The sequence below is a fragment of the Lygodium microphyllum genome, chromosome 24, assembly GCF_053477565.2.
Source record: "Lygodium microphyllum isolate KBCC chromosome 24, Lygodium_microphyllum_v1.1.10, whole genome shotgun sequence".
Lineage (NCBI taxonomy): Eukaryota > Viridiplantae > Streptophyta > Polypodiopsida > Schizaeales > Lygodiaceae > Lygodium > Lygodium microphyllum.
The window spans coordinates 107193790-107213081 of NC_141158.1; the positions used below are offsets into that span (position 1 = coordinate 107193790).

Consider the following 19292-nt stretch of genomic DNA (forward strand, 5'->3'; position numbering starts at 1 on the left):
CCCTCAACTTCACAGATGAAATTCCTAGCTTTCCATGACTTCTTGGTTAGGTTGACATTCCACGTAGCAACATGTTCTAGGATGCAACACCTGGCACCTTGTATGATGTATGATGTAAGAAGTTGATCATGGCTCCACTTGGTTGGTCACCAAGATGGACATTGTTATGGGACCACTTGTAAAATCTATGGTCAAGGTTTGGGTGCCCCTTGATTACAAGTATCATTGTAAGCCACAATATTCAATTAATACAAAATCATTTTGCATGTAATGGTGTTTGCAGCAAATTCATATTGTTGAGACCCTACGTTTTTCATTGGAGCACAAAGCTTCTAGACTACCTAGGCTGCTACATTAGATTGAGGTAGTTGAAGGCTATTGCCTCCTCTTCTGCCTCCATAGTAGTGAAATTGACCCTAAATAGAGGTGTATAAGAAGTACCACATCTAGTGTAGAGGTGATGGTTCTGACCTCATCCTCAAAAGAGCTGAAGTTGCAGCTTATCCCCACCACTAGGGGCAATGTAGATATATTTACTTAATATAAAACTCACATTATTAAAAAAAGTATCACATCTTCACAAGTGCATTCATATTGCTTAGACCGTAAGCTTTTCCTTTGATCACAAAGTACTTGTTCATCGACTTAGGCCACTACCAAGAGATCAAGGCAAAGTGAAAGGTAATGCCTTCTCCTGCAATTGCCTCCTCTTCTACCCTCCTTCTCGACCTGCCCAAAACTAACACTAAGTTGAAAGGAGAGGTGCACACAAGGAGTATCACATCTTTACAAGTAATGGTGCTTGCAGCACATTCATATGGCTCCGAGCCTCCGTGTTTCTCAGGATCACAAAGCTCTAATACTAGGTAGGTCACTCCCAGAAGATGGTCGAAAAAGATAATTCATTAGTTCCTTGGTTTTTTGCGATACTGTATCACACACACACACACACACACACACACACACACAGAGGCTCTCTCTCTCTCTCTCTCTCTCTCTCTCTCTCTCTCTCTCTTTTGCTTCCTTTCGTTCTCTGGTTGGTAGATCTCAAAAAGTCAGGTAAGTGCTCTGTTTGTTTCTAGATTTGGATCATTCTTCTTATCAAAACTTCTCTACCCCCTCTGTCAGACCAAGATTTGCGTTATTCACTGCATATTCTCCTGCTCTTAAAATTTGCCTTCGGGCTACCTGTTTTCCAGCTTCGGTCTTGTCAGGCTGCAAATCTGGAGATCTTCTTGGGATTCATGCGACGGGAGATCTCTCAAGCTTCATCAGTTGAAGGCCTTGTCGGATGAGGTGTAGTAGTTTTCTGTAATCAGCCTTGCAAAGAAAGCCCTTTGCCAGTGAATGCAAAGGATCTTTCAGGTCCAATTTCAGGCTTTTGATAGACTGCCTGCAGAACTATCCTGTGTACCGATATAAGGGGCAAGAGCAAATCACTGTTATTGCAATCGATATAGTCACAGGTCTTGACCTTATCGCTCTGGTTCTGAATCTGTGGTCTGGCAAACAAGCCGCAGCAGCACCAGAATCTCAATCTGTGTCGGGGCTGCACCGGTGGTAGCCGCCATCGCCTGTACAGATGCAATGTGCTGCTTATCAACCTTGTAGTACAGACTGTGATAGGAAAATCTTAACCTTTTGAAAGGCGGTGAGCTATAGCTTCTGGAATGGCTGAAGCTTCTGGGGGTGACTCGTTCATGTACATGTCCTCAGACAATGTGAAAGGTCTTATTCTTGCACTTTCGTCAAGCCTGTTTATCGGTGCCAGTTTTATTGTGAAGAAAAAGGGACTCAAGAGAGCAGGGGCCTCCAATCTGAGAGCAGGTAAGATCGTCAACTCGGCAACATACCTCCTTTATTTTAGCTCAATCAAGTCGACAGTACAACATAAGAGTGGGTATGATCGGTTGCATGTTGAAGGCTTTTTCAAAGGACTTACACCAAGAGACTGCTTTCTACACATACTCCTTGTAAAATTATTCAGTTGAATATTCTTTCTGTTTAGGCCATTTTGTCTTATTGCTTTTTGTGGATTTCTTTAAGAGGATAGTTCATGCAGGATGAGTTGCACCCTTGGGTATGCTAGCTGTTGTCTAGGTCCGCTGGTTAAGCTGAAGCATCAGTCAACGTTTTGCTGTGCTAGTGATTCGGTGGGTAAAGAGCCAGGTACATTGCACATAAGAAACTGTCCTGAAAAGCCAAACACGTATTTTGTAGGTTCTAGTGCCAAAATACCAGGGATGAGATATGAGACATTTGGAGACCCTGCATTTGAGACGTGCTAACATCGTTCTGTTAGAGAAAATATACAAAAGCAATGTGGAGAGAGTCATAGGCTAGCTAAAAGTGAGGGACTGAGAAAGAGAAGTGAGAAAAGGAGAATCTGTCCACAAAGAGAATGCTTATGTGCACCCACACCAAAACAAGGGTGTGCATGTGACATTTGTTCTTGTTTGTTATTATACAACCGCGAGCAGTGTTCTTTGATATGAAGGAACCCTCTTGGTCTCATTTCAACTAGTGGAAGCCGAGCTCTATTGTGCATGGTGTGTGAATTTTAGATCTTTGTAGTCATTTTTTGTTCCATTGTTTCTAAATTTCCTACATGGTAGTCTAGCTGTGTTCTGAGCCACCATAGCCGAATTCTCTGCATTCAGTATTTTATTAAGACTGAGCTGGAGCTAGTCATTTTGGTGCTGGTGAGCTTCCTTAATCATTAGCTGCTGTGGTAAGGGGCTGCTGTGTGAAGTGCTGGTGAAATCCTGACTCCTTACCAATTGCATTTTTCATCAAACAAGGGCCTGTGGAATCTGCATTTCGATAAGTAAATGCTGGAGGAGCTGCATTTTTGCAGCTGTGAGACTAGGAGGGGTAAATATATTACTGGTTCTGTTAATGCTGTATTTTCAGGTTATTTTGCCAGGGTGAAGTGTCTAAGGCTTGCTCTGGAGGCTTACAGAGCTACAACGTGTAGGTTTGAATTTTCAGCTTGATCAAGTTACAGTTGCCATATTTTGACCTTTGGAGAGTCCATCGGAAGTTGTCAGTGTTAGCCAAGCTGACACTTGCAGCTGGAAACCGCTGCAGCTGGAAACCGCTGCAAGCGGCTGAATTTGTGCATTTTTGTAGGGGGTTCACTTGCTGTGGACAGAGAAAATTCTGTACGAACATCACTAAAACAGATTGAACTCAGACAAGAAGGCGAATTGGGAAAAGAGAGAGAAGATGTATCTCATTGATGAATGTACGCTGAAATGGATGAATGAAGAAGGTACAGATGTGTGGCTGCTCAAGTAGCAGTGATGGAATGCAGCGGCCTAGGGTCAGTCAGTGAAGAACAATTATAAAAATGATGTCCTGGATGCAGTTGGCAGCAATAAACAGCTGTCCATACAGCATCTTGCAATTGACAGCAACACTGGAGGCAGAAAACTCAGCTGTACAGCAGCTGTGAATTAGCTGATGATGACTATCACGTGTTGTGAAATTTTGACTTATTTCTCTTGGAACATTTAAGTTGCACACATGTTCGGTGCACATGTGAGATTAAGTTGAATGTGAGTCACATTGATTGACAACCCTAGCTTGGGTAGTTGGGGAGGTTGACAAGAGTTGTTGTGGATAGGTGCTAGTGGGTGCATGGTGATAAGTCTTGGTTGAAGACATCTAGTAGCCCCTTGGGAATGACTTTTGGTGTCATGGGACTTTTAGGGAATTAAATAAGCTTGTCTTGGAGTAAGGTTTTGAAAAGTTTGAACACTTTTAGTTTGAAAAGACGTTAGGAACTTAATAGTTTTAGAGGGTGAGTTTGCATGGCCAGGTTTGCCACTTGGCATGCAGCCATGAACAGAGCAAACAAGGTTGGAAAGGTGCTGCAGAGGGTAGTTCTGGGGGCAGAGACAGTGGTTGATCACTGTTCCAGGCAGTTTGATAGCTGGAAAATCCTAACTTGCAGCTGGCGACAGCAGTGGAACACAAACCGGATTCAGGCAAGAACATCTAGTAGCATCAAGGGTAGGTGACAGTAGCTGAATCTCACTGAATTTGCTGACCACTGACTGAATCTACAGCAGCAACCTTCACAAAACACTTAGGCATGCACATAGTTGCCAAGGGTCTTTGAAAGGGGAGGTATGAAATGGGTTTCATAGGTTTAATATGAGTTTCCTAAACCATTAGAAATGAGTTTCATTCAAGATAGAAGAAAAAGATCATATAAAGTATGACTCATATGATGTAATTTATCATAATTCTTAATCCAATACAATGCAAATGGAGATTCAACATAGCGTCGACATGTACATGCATCATGGTCCATTGTCCATGACAATATTATCTTTAATTATAGAACAACACATCAATATATATGCACATGCATCATTAGACAACAACTCAAGAAAATTTCTTGCAAACAATGTCAATGTACTTGTTAGTATGTCAAATGAGTCCATGACAAATGCTGATTACAAAAGTTCAAACACGGGTAGGGCTTTGTTGGAAATCTAAAATAGGTGTTTCATAGGTTTCTGAAATGCTTAGGTATGAAATGAGTTTCTTGGTAACTATGGGCATGCATGTACGTGTCCCAATACAGCCATGCAAACCCTAATCCTTCGTGGTTACAGACTTGGGAGCAATGAATGCAAACCCTAATCCTTCATGGTCATAGACTTGGGAGCAACGGATTTTCAAAAGCAACACTTCAGGCTCATAATTGAGGCTTGGATGATCAATTTTCATCAGACATTGCATAAGCAGTAGGCATAGAGGAGAGAGTAGTAGGAAAGAGAAGTCTCTGATTTGCTTCCCCAAATGGCAACGAGTAATAATTTCCAGCCAAATAATGTCCAAATAGTAGTGATGCTCCAATAGTAGTCACCTCTTTTAGATGGGAACCAGAATCTGTTCGCCAACATTTGGAGAGTGGTCTATAACAGGGCTGATTTGCATGCAATGGGAGAAGGCTTAATTTGCTCCTTGAGTTTGCAATCAAGGGGCAAATTGAGTTTTAGGATTATTGCTTGTAGAAAACAACTAGTTCTAGAATTGGTAGAGATTGTGGAATTGGGGGAATTTCAGTTGAAGGAACTTGGATAGTTTGAGTTCTCGACATGATCCTCTAATCTCTTGGACCTTTAGCCTTTCTTAGGTGTACAATCATATTTTGTGGAGTTAATCTGAAAATAAATATTGCAAGGGGCCCCAAGGTTTTTGTTGTTTGGGGCTAATTAGTTTCGGCTTGTCACTTTCCTTGGGGCAATTTGGCCCAGAGCGGTAAGATGCTGAATTTTCCAGTTATTACCTATTATATGCATTTATTCTAATCAGTGTAAATCAATGTTCTACCATCCCTAGTCTTTGTGCGAGGCACACAATACGACTTGTAACCGAATCACAATGTTTCATACACCTTCTTCTCCAGTTCCTATGATGTCTTATCAAGCTTCTTCATCATTGGAGGCCCTGAGATAGCATTATGGACTCGGTGAGGAGGATGACACTCCACTTTCACCTTCATCTTCTTCTTCTACTCCCATTCCAGAATTCACTAACATGACAGAGGAGGACTTTGAGAACTACTATCGCAACAAGTACGGTGATGTTTACACCCCTCATACCAGTTTTGCTACCACATCTGGACCGGTTGGTATGGCTGGCCACCTCTCCGATCATGGAGGACATACGACATTTGGAACTTCTAGTGATTCATCTTCATCATCTTAGCCAGGTCCAATGTCAGGTTTGTACAATTCTTTTGTGTTGCATGAATCAAATCCCTCACCTGTTTCTTCTTTTGAAATACAGGATCCGGATGGCTTTGCGTATGTGAACTTCAATAGAGGGGGCTCACGAAGAACTAGACAAAATTCAAGTACATATACAGCTTCTGTTTCATTTGAGCATATCACACACACTTCTCACTTCCCTCCCATCCCACCCTCTTCTATATCACACCTTGATTACCTCTCATCATATTTTCAAAACCTTGGATTACACTCCATATCTGCCTCACACACCCTAGGAGTTGGATCTTCCATCTCCGCTCCTAGCACCTTCTTCTTCTCTACCCCATTCTCTACCTCTTTGCACCATGGTACTTCGTTAGGGGGGAATGCCACCCTTTAATACAGTATCTCTCACCTTTCAGCAAAGGAGCACACCCATAACTCCTAGGTTGACTGTGATGGGTATCCCCCTCACTATCCCCAGCTTCACATCTCATATGACCACTCAAACGCAGGGGTTTCTATCCTCAGCTTATGGTGTGTCTTCACACTCTCCTTGGGTTACACTTATGCAGGGATTCCCATCTTTTACTCCCCGTGTTTCCATCCCATCTCCTTGGGTTCCTCATATGGCTACCATGCCCATGCCTAGTCAGCCCATCCCTACCTATGGATCCACCTTGCACACTACCCCGCATGCCTGGTGGGCACTCTAGGGCCCCTTCCCAAGTGTACTTCACTCCCCCATCCTACCCACACTACACTTTTTCACACTATGCATCTTCGAGCACTACCACTCTTGTTGCAACGGCCAAGAATGCCTTCACGGATAAGACACGTTTTAATGGGTCAAATTTCACCACTTGGTCTAATTTCGTAGAGCCTATGCCGGACCCTCGACTAGCTCACCCTGACTACATTCGTCAATGGAGAGCCCGCAATGCCACAACCAATGTTGAGCTGATGCATGGATTGCTTCTTGAGTTTCACTCTCAATTGCAGCACTTGTCAAATGATGACGTGCCAGTGAGAGCAAGGTTTGCGGGGAGGAACACAGAGTGAACTCGGCAAACATGGAGAAGAGAAGAGAAGAGAGAAGAAACTTTGATGAATGGAATGATGAAGTTTTGAATCATGGAGTGAATGTCATACAAGGGAACAAGGGTGCCGTAGCACAAGGAAGATGATGAAAACAGCTACGAACCACGAACCGCAATGTCCTCTTGAAGGGGTGTGAGGGTAGTGGAGAGGCTGGAGAGAGGAGGTGGCGGATTGAATGAATTAGTCATGAGGAATGAATGAGAGAGTGGCCTATAAATAGGTACAATCAGTCTAGGATGGTGCCCCTTTTTGGGGCTGCAAACCCTAAACACAAAACGCAGAAACGCAAATTGCGGGTGAAGGGTTTCTCAACACCCCCTCTCAGGCCCAAAAAGGGGGAACAAGAGGAGTGAGGTGGAGATGCAATGCTACATGTTGAAGAATGTGCAGTAGCAGGTGCCACTTGGGCAGGGTCCCTCGAGGGGAAATTGTTCACTTGCCCAAGCACCCTAGTACAAAGATGATGAAAACATGCAATGCATAGGAATGTCTGACTTTGTGTGGTACCGAGAACCATAAGAATATGCCCGTACTCGATCTCGGGAGGTGGCTCCATACTAACCAGGTGACCAAGGCAAGAAGAGAAGAGGAGGAAGAAGATGTAGAGGATTTCTAAGATCCAAGATTTCCACCGGAAAGGGAACGTGTCGTAAAGACCAGTAGACAGAGTGAACTAGAGAACTCGAAACACAACCTCGGGAGAGAAGCCACTAGCTCCGTGCATCCATGCTGGAAGGAATATGAAGGCCTCATCACCAAGTCGCAGCTGAACCTTTGAGGTTCCGATCTAGGTGGTACCTGAAGATCGTGGGTATCAGTAGAAGATATGACTGGTCGAAGACAGCCACCCCAAGAAAGTAGAGGATGGGTAAAGAACTTAATGTGGAGTAGGTTCCCCCTTTGAGATGGGAGGTGGAGGGGCCCCCACTGAAGTCGAAGAAGTAGATGCCCCCTCTGAGGGCAAAGAAATAACATCCCCCTCTGAATCCCCCTTTGAAGTACATAGGGAATTCAAAAACTCATGGATCACGGACTCCGAAAAGTCTGATGATGAAGGAAGTACCACCGGTCGGGTCGAAGAAGGTATCTGGGGTGCCGAAGAGCTCCTAGAGGTAGCCTCTCGAACCTGAGTAGTTGAGGGTGGGGAAGGGGTAGGGCTCAGAATGAGCAAGAGGTAAGCAACAGTCGCTGTCTCTCAGTGGAGCAGACTGGGTAGTCGAAAAAGAGGAAGGAGTTGAGCAGCCACTGTCTCTTGAAGGAGCGGATTGATGAGGAGATGGTATCAAACAATCACTGTCTCTCGATGGAGTAGACTGTAGAACCGTGGGCCGTGGTAGCCACTGTACCCGAAAATAGGTGGGAGAAGACTGCCACTGGCATTGCGATGATCTCTAGGAGGTCGTAGTGCCAATCGATCCTCCATGTGCTCGAAAGGACTTAATGCGCATCGGATGCGTCTTATTGCCTTGACCATAGTACTTTGATAGCTGATGCAGAACGATCTTTGTGACCCAGAAAGGAGAGGTGGCACAAGGAGTGTCTGGTGGAAGATGCATGTACTCCAGAGGGGTGGGAAGCAAAGGTCGAAGTCAGCAAGCATTGGTGTTGCGTCTGGTGATGCCACAGTAGGAGCACCTAGTAGTCTGGTCATCTGTTGGTAAAGAAGTCATGGATACCAATGTGCCTTGCTGAAGAAGGAAGAGGTCAACCACCATGAACCACAAAACCGCAATGTTGGTCTCAAGGGGTGTGAGGGCAGTGTGAAGCACGAATCACAATGTTCGCCTCATGCAGGACTGTGATGACGTGGCAGGTTGTACGGAAACAGGTCTGCACAAGAACAGCAGTCACCTGGCTGGAATCAGCTCCAAGCTACGTGAAGAGGGCTGGAAATCAGGTGTCAACTGATGGAGACAGTACTGGATAGCTTCGGCTGAGATGTCCTCCGCGAGTGGGGTGTGGGCAGCAAGCTGAAACACCTGAAATTTTCTAAAACGAGATTTTGATGCAGTAGCAGAAAAAGAGAAGTGGAAGCCGAACCCGCCACCAGTCTTTGCCTTCACTGGAGTGGAGGATCTTTGCCGCTGTTTGACCAGATCCTGCTTTGATACCATGTCAACAGATGACGTACTAGCGAGACAGTAGGGTTTGCGGGGAGGAACATAGAGTGAACTCCGCAAACATGGAGAAGAGAAGAGAAGAGAGAAGAAACTCTGATGAATGGAATGATGAAGTTTTGAATCATGGAGTGAATGTCATACAAGGAAACAAGGGTGCCGTAGCACAAGGAAGATGATGAAGACAGCCACGAACCACGAACCGAAATGTCCTCCTGAAGGGGTGTGAGGGCAGTGGAGAGGTTGGAGAGAGGAGGTGACGGACTGAATGAATTAGCCGTGAGGAATGAATGAGAGAGTGGCCTATAAATAGGCACAGTCAGTCTAGGATGGCGCCCCTTTTTGGGGCTGCAAACCCTAAACACAAAATGCAGAAACGCAAACTGCAGGTGAAGGGTTTCTCAACAGCACTTCCCGCTCGCGTCAAAGCATTGGAGTCACCTTCTTGACCGCTATGCGGCTTGTAATCGTACTCGGCACATCAATCTCGACTTTGAGCTTCAAGAGTTCTCTATTAAGGAAGGGGATGATCTGAAAGTCAAGTTGGCTGAATATAGACGCCGATTACTTGCCGAGTTCGCCACTACTAGCTCTCCAAAGTCAGATGACGATCATGTTACATTCTTCTTGAATATGTTGCTCGAAAAGTACTTGAATTTCATTCAACACATCATCTCCCAACCTCAATTGCCAATCTTCTACAAGTTTGAGTGCCAGTTCTTGCGTTACACGAGGCTGCATGATCAAGTCCACAAGAAATCCTCATCCTAGCCTTATTCAAAGCAGAGGGGGTTGATTACCTCTGCTTCGAGAGAAAGAACTACCAGTGGCAAGAACTCGCAAGATGCGAAGGTAAGCCAATCAGAGGGTGACTCCTTTTTTTCAGATGGACCCAAAGAATGAAGACCTATGTGGCAGCAACTCCCTAAGAAAAACCGGTTTTGCACACATTGCCAGAGAGTAGGCTATATGGACGAGAAGTGTCGCTCCAAGGCCCAAGGTCTTCCACCTAAAAAGCCTCAGCAGACCGATGCGACTGCACAGTCCAGTGGGGCTACGCCTTCCGCTCTTGCTTCATCTGCTCCTTCAGCACCCGTTGTTGCTATTGGACATGTGGCTCGAGTAGAGCCTCAGCAGCCCATCTCTTTCACTATCCCTGAGGGACTGACTGATTGATTTGTAGGTTCTGATCCCGTTGCACTTCATGCATCCATCTCACCTTCCTCTCCATCTCGTTAGGCATTCCCTTGGCAGACCCTTGCTATTGGACGTACGTGATGGTGGCCATATTCTTAGACTAGCATGTCTCTAGGTCCTTTTGGATATCCTAGGTCAGTCTAGCATTCATTTTTCACACTCTTAGAGTCAGGGCCCATAGGATTCATTGTCCTTAGCTTTTCCATTGTTTTGTCTTCCACTGCATTTACTTATATACATCCACATCATTGCTTTTATTTTGAGTTAGATTTTCTTTATGTTATGTTTTGCTTTGGAGCATCTCACCACTAACCTCTGTGTTTGCAGATTCTCATCTCTTTTGCAGGGTTTTGTCTTTCAGTGTAGGGCTAACTTGCAGATTGCTTTGGTCCTACCTGGGCTAGAGACGTGGGGATGCGCACCGTTTCTTTCATGGTTCATCATCCTAGGAGTGCTTGCTCTTTTTCTAGCATGGCGGTTTTCCCTCCCGAGGTGGATCGTGCAACATCTCTCTTGATACTATCACTTCTACATTTCTCTTCTAGCGGGGTGCTTCATTCACTTCATCCACTTAATCTTCTTTCATTCCTTTTGGTTCTCGGCACCATATGAAGACCGACATCAGGCTCCTCTTTCTTCTTTAGCATCTATATCCAGGTTGAGAGGGGGTTTCTATCCTTCTTGGTATTCTACAGGCTTCAATACTTTGTATTCGACATCGGCTTCTCCCCCCTGTTGTACCTTCCCCTTTGCATTGCATGATTTCATTATCTTTGTACTAGGGCGCTTGGGCAAGTGAACAAATTTTCCATGAGGGATACTGTCCAAGTGGCACCTGTTGCATGAGCATTCTTCAGCAGCTAGCATACTTTGCATCTCATTGTGTAGAACTCCACTTGAGCGGATCCTAAGCTGTTTCCACTGGTAGTTGTTGTGACCACACCACCATTCTCCTTCATTACATGGATACCTCATCACCTATTTTTCTTCGTCGTCGATACCCTAAGTGGATGGGTTAGTTTGTTTTGCTTTGTGATGGGTTGGGTGCACCCTCCCTACTCCTGTCTTCTGGGTCACTATTACTCAATCAGTCGCATCCCTTAAAATTTAACTCACTTATTAAAACTTAAAAAAAAGAAAAAGTTCAATGTGGTTCCATCCATCTTTGTAGGGCTTGATAGGCCACTGGGCAGCCGATGTGCACCCTTTGTCCGATGCCTTGTCCTCTCTGGGGTGACTCCTTGGATTCCCTTGGTAAGATAACCATCGCCTCTGTAGTCTTGGTAGGCCACTGGGCAACCGACGTGCACTCTTTGTCCGATGCCCTAGCTGCTTTGGGATGGGATGCTTGGGGTAAGTAAACATCACAATGCTGGCCTAACCTTTTGGCTCAGTTTTGGGCTTGAGAGGGAGTGTTGAGCTAAAACATGCGTTACTTGTTGATTAGCCTCTTAAACAGCCCCAAAACACAATTAATTAATGAAAAACCCTAAAAAGAAGAGCGGTCCGAGAGAGTTTCAGTGGCCCTCCAAAAACCCTAATTTTTGGGGCACCCTTCTACATGTATAAATAGACAGGCTGCCCCCATTCAGCCTCATCTTTGTTTGTAGGTTACACCAGCCCACACACCCTCTGCTGCTGTTGTTTGGCGCCCAGTTTTCAGCTTGCAGCCCGCCTCCATCTGCTGTCCAGCCATCATCGACTGCAGCCACATTATCCTCAGCTTGTCCATTGTTGTAGGCGACATCTCTCAGCTACTGGCGATTGCTCCAGACTGTCCCAGACTGCTGTTCACCCTGTTGTTCAGCATCGCCAGGGTTAGCTAGCCTGCGTTTACAGCATTGCAGATCTTGACACTCTCCGACACACCTTCTCAAGCTGCCGCCCTATTGTTTACAACACCCGTGGACAGTTTCTAGCCTCCGATCGGTGAAACACTGCTGCGTTTATCAATTTCTAGCCTCTAGACTGCTGCGTTTTGGTGACCAGCTTGCTGCCATTCACTATTCAACACTCCTACACTCCGATTGGTGGCCATAGAATTGGGATCCGTCTCCGATGGATGTCACACTCCGACATTGCTCTGCCCTTGAGCACACTGGACACTCTGACATTCATTTACAACATTCATTCACTTCAGCGTTGTGTTTTCTCTCTCCCTTCTTCTGTTTGTGTTTGAGTTTTGAGTTTTGCTTTAGGGTTTGAGTTTTGCTCTCTTTGTCTGTGTCTGTCTCTTTGTGTTTCTGTCGTGGTCGTACATTCTGTGTGTCCTTAGTGTAAACCCTAGCAATCTTCTTTACACTTGGAACTTCGTAAGCTGTTCAAAGCTATTAATTTTTTTGAAATGTTGGACCTTCAAAAGAGCTTCCAAAACCTCTTTGTGTAGTCATCAAGTGATTCATTTTTCCTTGTCAGAGTCAATCCCATCCCATTTCTACATCTCTTACGAAATGGACATGAAGGAATTGACCTTGTATCATATGAACAAAGAATTACAAGATTTTGGGGCAGCATGTTCATATTCCAACCCCGTTCACCAAGCATGGGCTAGATCGTTTAAATGTAGAGTTGCAAAATTAACTTTTTCTTTTTAAAAAAATACATACCATAACCAGATAAGATTTGAAATTGATGAATAAACTTAAAAAGAAGATCGGGATTTCAAAACCATCATATATATTGAATTTGATTTTCTTTTCAAGTTGAGATAATGAGTTAGTTTTCTTTTTTTAATGCATTTGCCCAGGATCTGACCATGAGGTTGAAGATGATAAGGGATGAAGATGGAGACGAGGGTAAAGAATATCGATGCCTTTGTCAATGATGTCATCTTTCACAAGAAGGATGTGACTCTTCATCGCTTGGTGAGGGTCCATCAAAAAAGGCACCAGATGACTTTGAAGAAGAGGATGGGCTTTGACGCAATCTCTCTCTTTAGCTTGAAGTAGAAGGAGACATTTCTCTTGTTCCTTGACTTCTTCGAATATGTTGATTATTCTCTTTAAGGCTTTGAATGGCTTGAAGGATAGCACTTGGATCTTTAATTGGGATTTGAAGAAAAATATGCTCAAGCACTCAATGCAAGGGTTGAAAACAAACAAACTTAGAAGGATGGAGTCAATCTCTAATATCAATGTGAACACCTTGAACATTATAGTATGCTCAACAATTATAATAGTTGTTTGTTTTTGAGACTTAATATTTGAAGAAGTGGAGAAACAATACTTAAAGTTAAATATGAAAATTACTCAAACAATTACAACCATGGAAACGTAAAAGTAATGGAGACAAGATTGAGGGTTAAAGATGGGCAACAATCCCAATGTCCTCTCGCCTCCCTTCTTTTCTTCGAGCGGCTGGTTGCATCTCCCCAAAATCTAGGTTTTTTAGGAAAGAGCTAAGGTACAATCCACGTGAGAGTGAGGAGTAATAGTTTTCACTTTCACAAGATCATGTAAAGATATTTTTGCATACATGTATCACTTTGCAGTAAAAGCAAAAAGACAATATTTCTTTACAAGATGTGAGTAGAAAGAGAGAAATTAGTTCTTTTCCATTGTTGATCAACAATACATCGATATGGCTTTCTTCTTGTTCTTGAAATGGAAGAAAAGCTCGAGGATGAAGGACTATAATGAATTTATAATCATGCTATTTTGTAAAATAGGAATGAAAGAAGAGGGAATATGGGGATATTCGATAGTGCAGGAGTGGAGGATGATGATACAGATGGATGGAGCCCTAGCCAGTAAAACTGATGTAGAATGAAGAAAAATGAGTTTTTTATATATGGGAAAAATGGGACAGCTAGTGCAAATAGAGAAAGTGGAGTAGCACAAGACAAGTCACATGTAACATGTGACCTGCACTTAATAATTTGTCATCCCATTATCACATTGCTCCATTGAGACATGGCCTACACAATTAGGTGCACTACAACATATTAATCAGCAATAAAATAATGCAGAAAATCATAACGTAGCGTGTTAGACCAAAATTCATCTGTAGAAGGCTGGAAACAAGGCGATGGACAGCATATAGCAGTCGCCAGGTTGTAGGCAATGTACAGTAGGCAAGAAAAGACAACAATCAGTAGGGGTAGACCTGTAATCAGTAGAAAAACAGTAGCAAGAGTAGAGATCCTAAAATCTGATACCATGTCAGAAGTGTTGCAACAATGGAAGCATAAACAAGTGCTGAAATAAATTGTTGAACACAAAACAGAAGAGAAAGAAGGAGAGAACACTACGAAGAAGAGAATTTAGAAGAATACTTAGGAAATGGAATCCATATACCAAACACAAAACAATCGTGTGCAACAGTAAGGCATTGGCTGCGTGGGCATTGACACAGGCTTCTCTCTTTACCAAGGTATGTAGTGGATTTCCAAGTGATGAATGATTGAATGTGGAGAAGGAGCCCAAATAAATAGGCCAAAAAGAATGGAAATAATGCATCAGGTCAGCCAGCAATAAATGCCCAAATATGCATCATACGGGCCACAATAAAATGTCTAAAATAGCTAGTAATACTAGGCATGGCCTAGACTCACTCATGAGCTTACAATACTACTAAGAACCTAGAAGAGAGTACAACGGTAGGTGACAGCAGTTTGAGGGCTGTTTCAGCCAAGCAACATTATATTCGGCCTGTTTCATTAGTGGAGACAGCTTTCATGGTGGTTTAGAAAGGACAATAGTTGATTTCTTTAATTTTCTCGCAATGGAAATCTGAATTTTTGCTCTCTTTAGCATCTTGCCTCATCGTCTAGCGTATTCTTATCCTCCTTGGTAATTTTTAGCAAAATTAGTCATTGGAGGTGGAGATTTTGACTAATCTCTAATGTAAACTCTAATTTACAGTAGAAATTAGGGTTTGAGACAGCCACCTCTAGAAGTGTGCTAAAAAATTGAAGGCCCAGAGATTTGAATTTCAGTCACTGAAATTGGGGCAATTTCAAGAGATTCAAGAGGCCGTGCAGCCAACAATCATTTGGTGCTGAATTTGTCACCCAAGGAGCACAATTGAAGGCCAATCCTTCAGCAAGTGGCAAATTGATTTGAAGGCTTGCCAGTCATTTATAACAGGAAGAGGCAATTGGAGAGCAAAGGAGATTTAGGGAATCTCATTGTATTCCATCTAGATTGCAACTCAAGATAAAGAAACACTACAAGGGTGCTAGTTTTGGGCCCAACAAGCTGTCCATTGTCCAAGATTAAGTAGTAACATTTGAATTTTCAGTTTATGTGAATTTTATGCTTGCCGTAATTGTTGATTAATCATTAGGTCATTATCACCCTCCCCAAGAAGAAAGGCTGGGTTCATTGAGCGGATTTCCTCTTCAAGTAAACTTGTACAAAATTCTCTATTGACTAGCTTCATGAAGAACATGGGCTCCAACCAAGAAAAGTTCCATTGTGTTGTAGCACCATTGTTTGAAGCATTTGAACTAGGCTTTATTGTACCATCTATGAGTTCGTTTGGTATGCAGTAATTCAAAACTAGAACTTGGAAGTGTCAATCTTGGTTTATTTGGGCTCCAAACACTTTAAAAGGGAGCACATGACACTTAAAAAGACAATTTGGTCGTCTTGAATGATGTTGTATATCTGAACAGGTTACTGTCTTGTTATTTCATATGGTTGTTCGATTAGATTTTTGGCTCCCAAAGTGTTGGAGGGTTACATGCTCTACTGTATTTGGCAGGTTTAGGAGGCTATTCATACTTATATGAACCCCTGTGGTGGGCTGGCATGATCACAAGTAAGGAGACTTGTATTTTCTTTTCAATGGATGCAAGAGCCTCATTTGTTCGAATGCAAAATGTACAATGCCTCTTATCTGAAAATTGAGCTTTTGCAGTGGTGGTTGGTGAGATTGCTAATTTTGCTGCATATGCCTTTGCACCTGCTATTCTGGTTACTCCACTTGGAGCTCTAAGCATTATTGTCAGGTGCAGTTTCAAATGGTGAAGACAGCTTTTTCTCCCTGAATAAACTAGCAAACAAAGCTTGTTAATGTTTGCACTGTTGTTTTGCAGTGCAGTGCTTGCACATATAATGCTGAAGGAGAAGCTGCATGTATTAGGAATATTGGGCTGCATTCTTTGTGTGGTTGGCTCTACAACTATTGTCCTTCATGCCCCTCCAGAGCGTGAGATAATGTCTGTAAAGGAAGTGTGGACACTTGCCACAGAGCCAGGTAAAAGCCTCGTTTGCATTTTTCCCTTGTTTTTGCGTTTTTGTAACCAAAGATACAGAAGCCTACTAAGTCCAAGCATTGGAATCTTGTCATGATGTTATTTTCTGACAATTTACAGAAGTCATACAGTGGATTTTGGCTGACATGTTCTTCTGTATATGTTTGTGTGTCTATTGCAGCATTTCTACTTTATTCAATCGCTGTGGTAGCATTGGCGCTCATTTTGATTTTTCATTTTGTATCACACTATGGAAACACCCACGTGATGGTGTATATTGGTATCTGCTCCTTGATGGGATCTCTTTCGGTATGCTATGGCAATTTTATTCCACTCTTCAAACTTTGCTATGTCTGTAACCTGAATGCTAATTTTTAGGTTTATTCAAGCTCTCATCTCAGACACACCCAGACACACATGCAACCCATCCCCCAAATCCCCCTCCCCCCACCGCTGCGCGCCCCCCCCCCCCCCCCCCCCCATTTAACACACACACATTCATATTTTACACATATATATACATACACATGCATATGTGTACATATGTGTAAATATATGTATGTACATATCAATTCACATTGGGCAAACTGTTCTTCGGGCGAGGATAAAAACTGTCAGTTGAGAGGACGCATTTGCACAAAAAGGATTGAGAGATTCTTGGGTAAAACTATCATCTCAGAAAAACATGAGAAATAACAGGGGTGAAAACCAGAAGTTGTTCAACTCTCAGGCCAAGATAAGTGATTGTCTCTTCTCTAAATGTCACCCAATTTTTGAATTATTTAGGCTCTCACTTAGAAAATGGTCCCTGGTTACTCTCTGCTAATGTTTGGAGGGGAGGGCAGCCCCCTTGTGTGTGTAGGGCACATGTGTGTTATCTCGTAAAAGCAAACTTACTTCTAAACCTTAGGACAGCAGGAAAAGTCTAATGGGGATTCCTCCTAATTATGTGGGATTATATAATTTATTTTAAGCTACCCGAGGCTTTTCTAAGCATTGATACTCAAGGAACTTGTTTGATCTGAATTTGTTTCTTAAATCTTCTGAAATACTTTATGAGGTTTTAAAGCATTTCTTTGTGATTCCAGGTAATGAGTGTCAAGGCTTTAGGCATAGCACTCAAATTGACATTCGAGGGAACAAATCAACTTATTTATCCAGAGACCTGGGTTTTTGCCATGATCGTTGTAACATGTATTCTGATGCAAATGAATTATTTAAATAAGGTAAGCAAGCTTCCTTGTATGCATTTTGAAATAAAGGATTGTCACAATTACAAAGTTTGAAGTTTTATAGCTTACAATTTTGGAGTCTTAGACTCTGACAGCTATCTTGGCATGCCCTATCCAGGCACTTGACACCTTCAATACAGCTGTTGTCTCCCCGATTTATTATGTCATGTTCACTTCCTTGACGATTGTAGCAAGCATCATAATGTTCAAGGTACCATGTATAAGGTGTTGAGTACCTTTTATTCTGATTCAGAACATGAAAACCTCACAAAGACATGCATTAACGTGCATTGTGATCCACTAACAGGATTGGGATCGACAAAACCCATCGCAAATAACAACAGAGCTTTGTGGCTTTGTTACCATCCTATCGGGAACCTTTTTGCTGCATACCACAAAGGACATGGGTGATAACATCACTTCAGGATTGAGTGCGTGCTGATCTCCCTTCCATACTTTTTTGAAACTTCTGATGTTTGTTTATGTAAATGGGGATAAATGAGTTCAGGAGTTTATGTTGTGTGTTTTTTTAAGGGAGACCTTGGCGTCTCCTTATCTCTCTGTGTGTCTTCCTCCTTCCCTCTCCCTCTCCCACTCGCCCTTCATTCCCCATGTCCTTCCCACGTTTGGTTTGTTTATTGGCCTTGCTTAGATAGTCTGCTGACAAAATTTTTTCATGGATGTTCCAGATGTCTACCCTTTGACTCCAAATCATTCTACTCGTTTCCTTCCTACAAAACGTCCAGAAGATGATGGGTATTCAGAAGAGGATATTCCTCTTCGGCGGATGGATTCGTTCCATACACCTTGAGATTTTGCTGTGCTTGTTAAAAGCTCCAGTTTTCTACAACAAATGCTGTGCGGTAACATGGAAATAGTTTTGTAATGGTTCTCAATACCTCAGCAGGAGCCAGAAAGTCGCATGGCTCTCTTCAATGTGTTTCGGGTTGCATAAACGGATTATAAAATCTTAAATCGGACAGCAATCTCAGGTATGTGAAGTTACATCCTGCAACCTCAGCATATAAATGACACGAGGATGAGCCTTAGTGTCATTACAAAGCAGTGGTAGAGGCATTGGCAAAAGCTGTTGCAATGGGGTTTTTTGTGGATTATCAATAATCCTCTGATCTTTCAATATATAAAGTGCCTCACTTTGGAATATCTGACCAATTGCTCAGTGGAATCCAGCTCCTAGAAATACTGATCTTTTGAGCAGTTGCTCAGATCTCAATCAGTGTGTTTTATTATTATGTTTCAAATTCAAATCTCCAGGAATCTGCATTTTGATGGGGTTGTCCTTTTGTCTGTTGCCCAATATTCTGGCAGTTACACCTCAGAAGGAGGCCACCATAGTGCAAGTTTGACAGCTGTTATGTCACCAGATATATTCACAAATCATCTACAAAATTTAGATTGTGGTTTCAGAGTACTATGTTGATTGAATGGATTTTTTTTTTGTGTGGCTTGAGCGTATTTAGGAATCTTGCAAAGCATCTTGCATGACCCTCAGCAGTTAGCTCTTTAGCGTAAATGTTGTTTGTTTGGTTTCTTCTACTCGGAAATAGCAGCTGGATTATGTGGATAAATGGTTGCCAGCATGAACATTTGATGAAGCTGGTAACTGGTCCATGCCACTGACTGATCGTCTTTCCTAGGACAAGCTTCGATATCCATCCTTCCATGACGTCTGAAAGGCCGAAGAAGAGACTCTGAA

General features: G+C 42.9%; 1 protein-coding gene across 1 annotated transcript; it reads left to right on the forward strand.

Moving 5' to 3' along the window:
- Positions 1–892: 892 nt before the first annotated feature.
- LOC148015496 (putative magnesium transporter NIPA4) lies at positions 893–19040 on the forward strand. The gene is made up of 10 exons (XM_087665979.1): positions 893–1059; positions 1200–1827; positions 15851–15907; positions 16007–16097; positions 16185–16345; positions 16525–16652; positions 17432–17569; positions 17694–17786; positions 17883–18006; positions 18265–19040. Exons 2-10 carry the CDS (start codon positions 1671–1673, stop codon positions 18384–18386), a joined length of 1071 nt encoding a protein of 356 aa, XP_087522105.1. The 5' UTR covers positions 893–1059; positions 1200–1670; the 3' UTR covers positions 18387–19040.
- Positions 19041–19292: the final 252 nt, after the last annotated feature.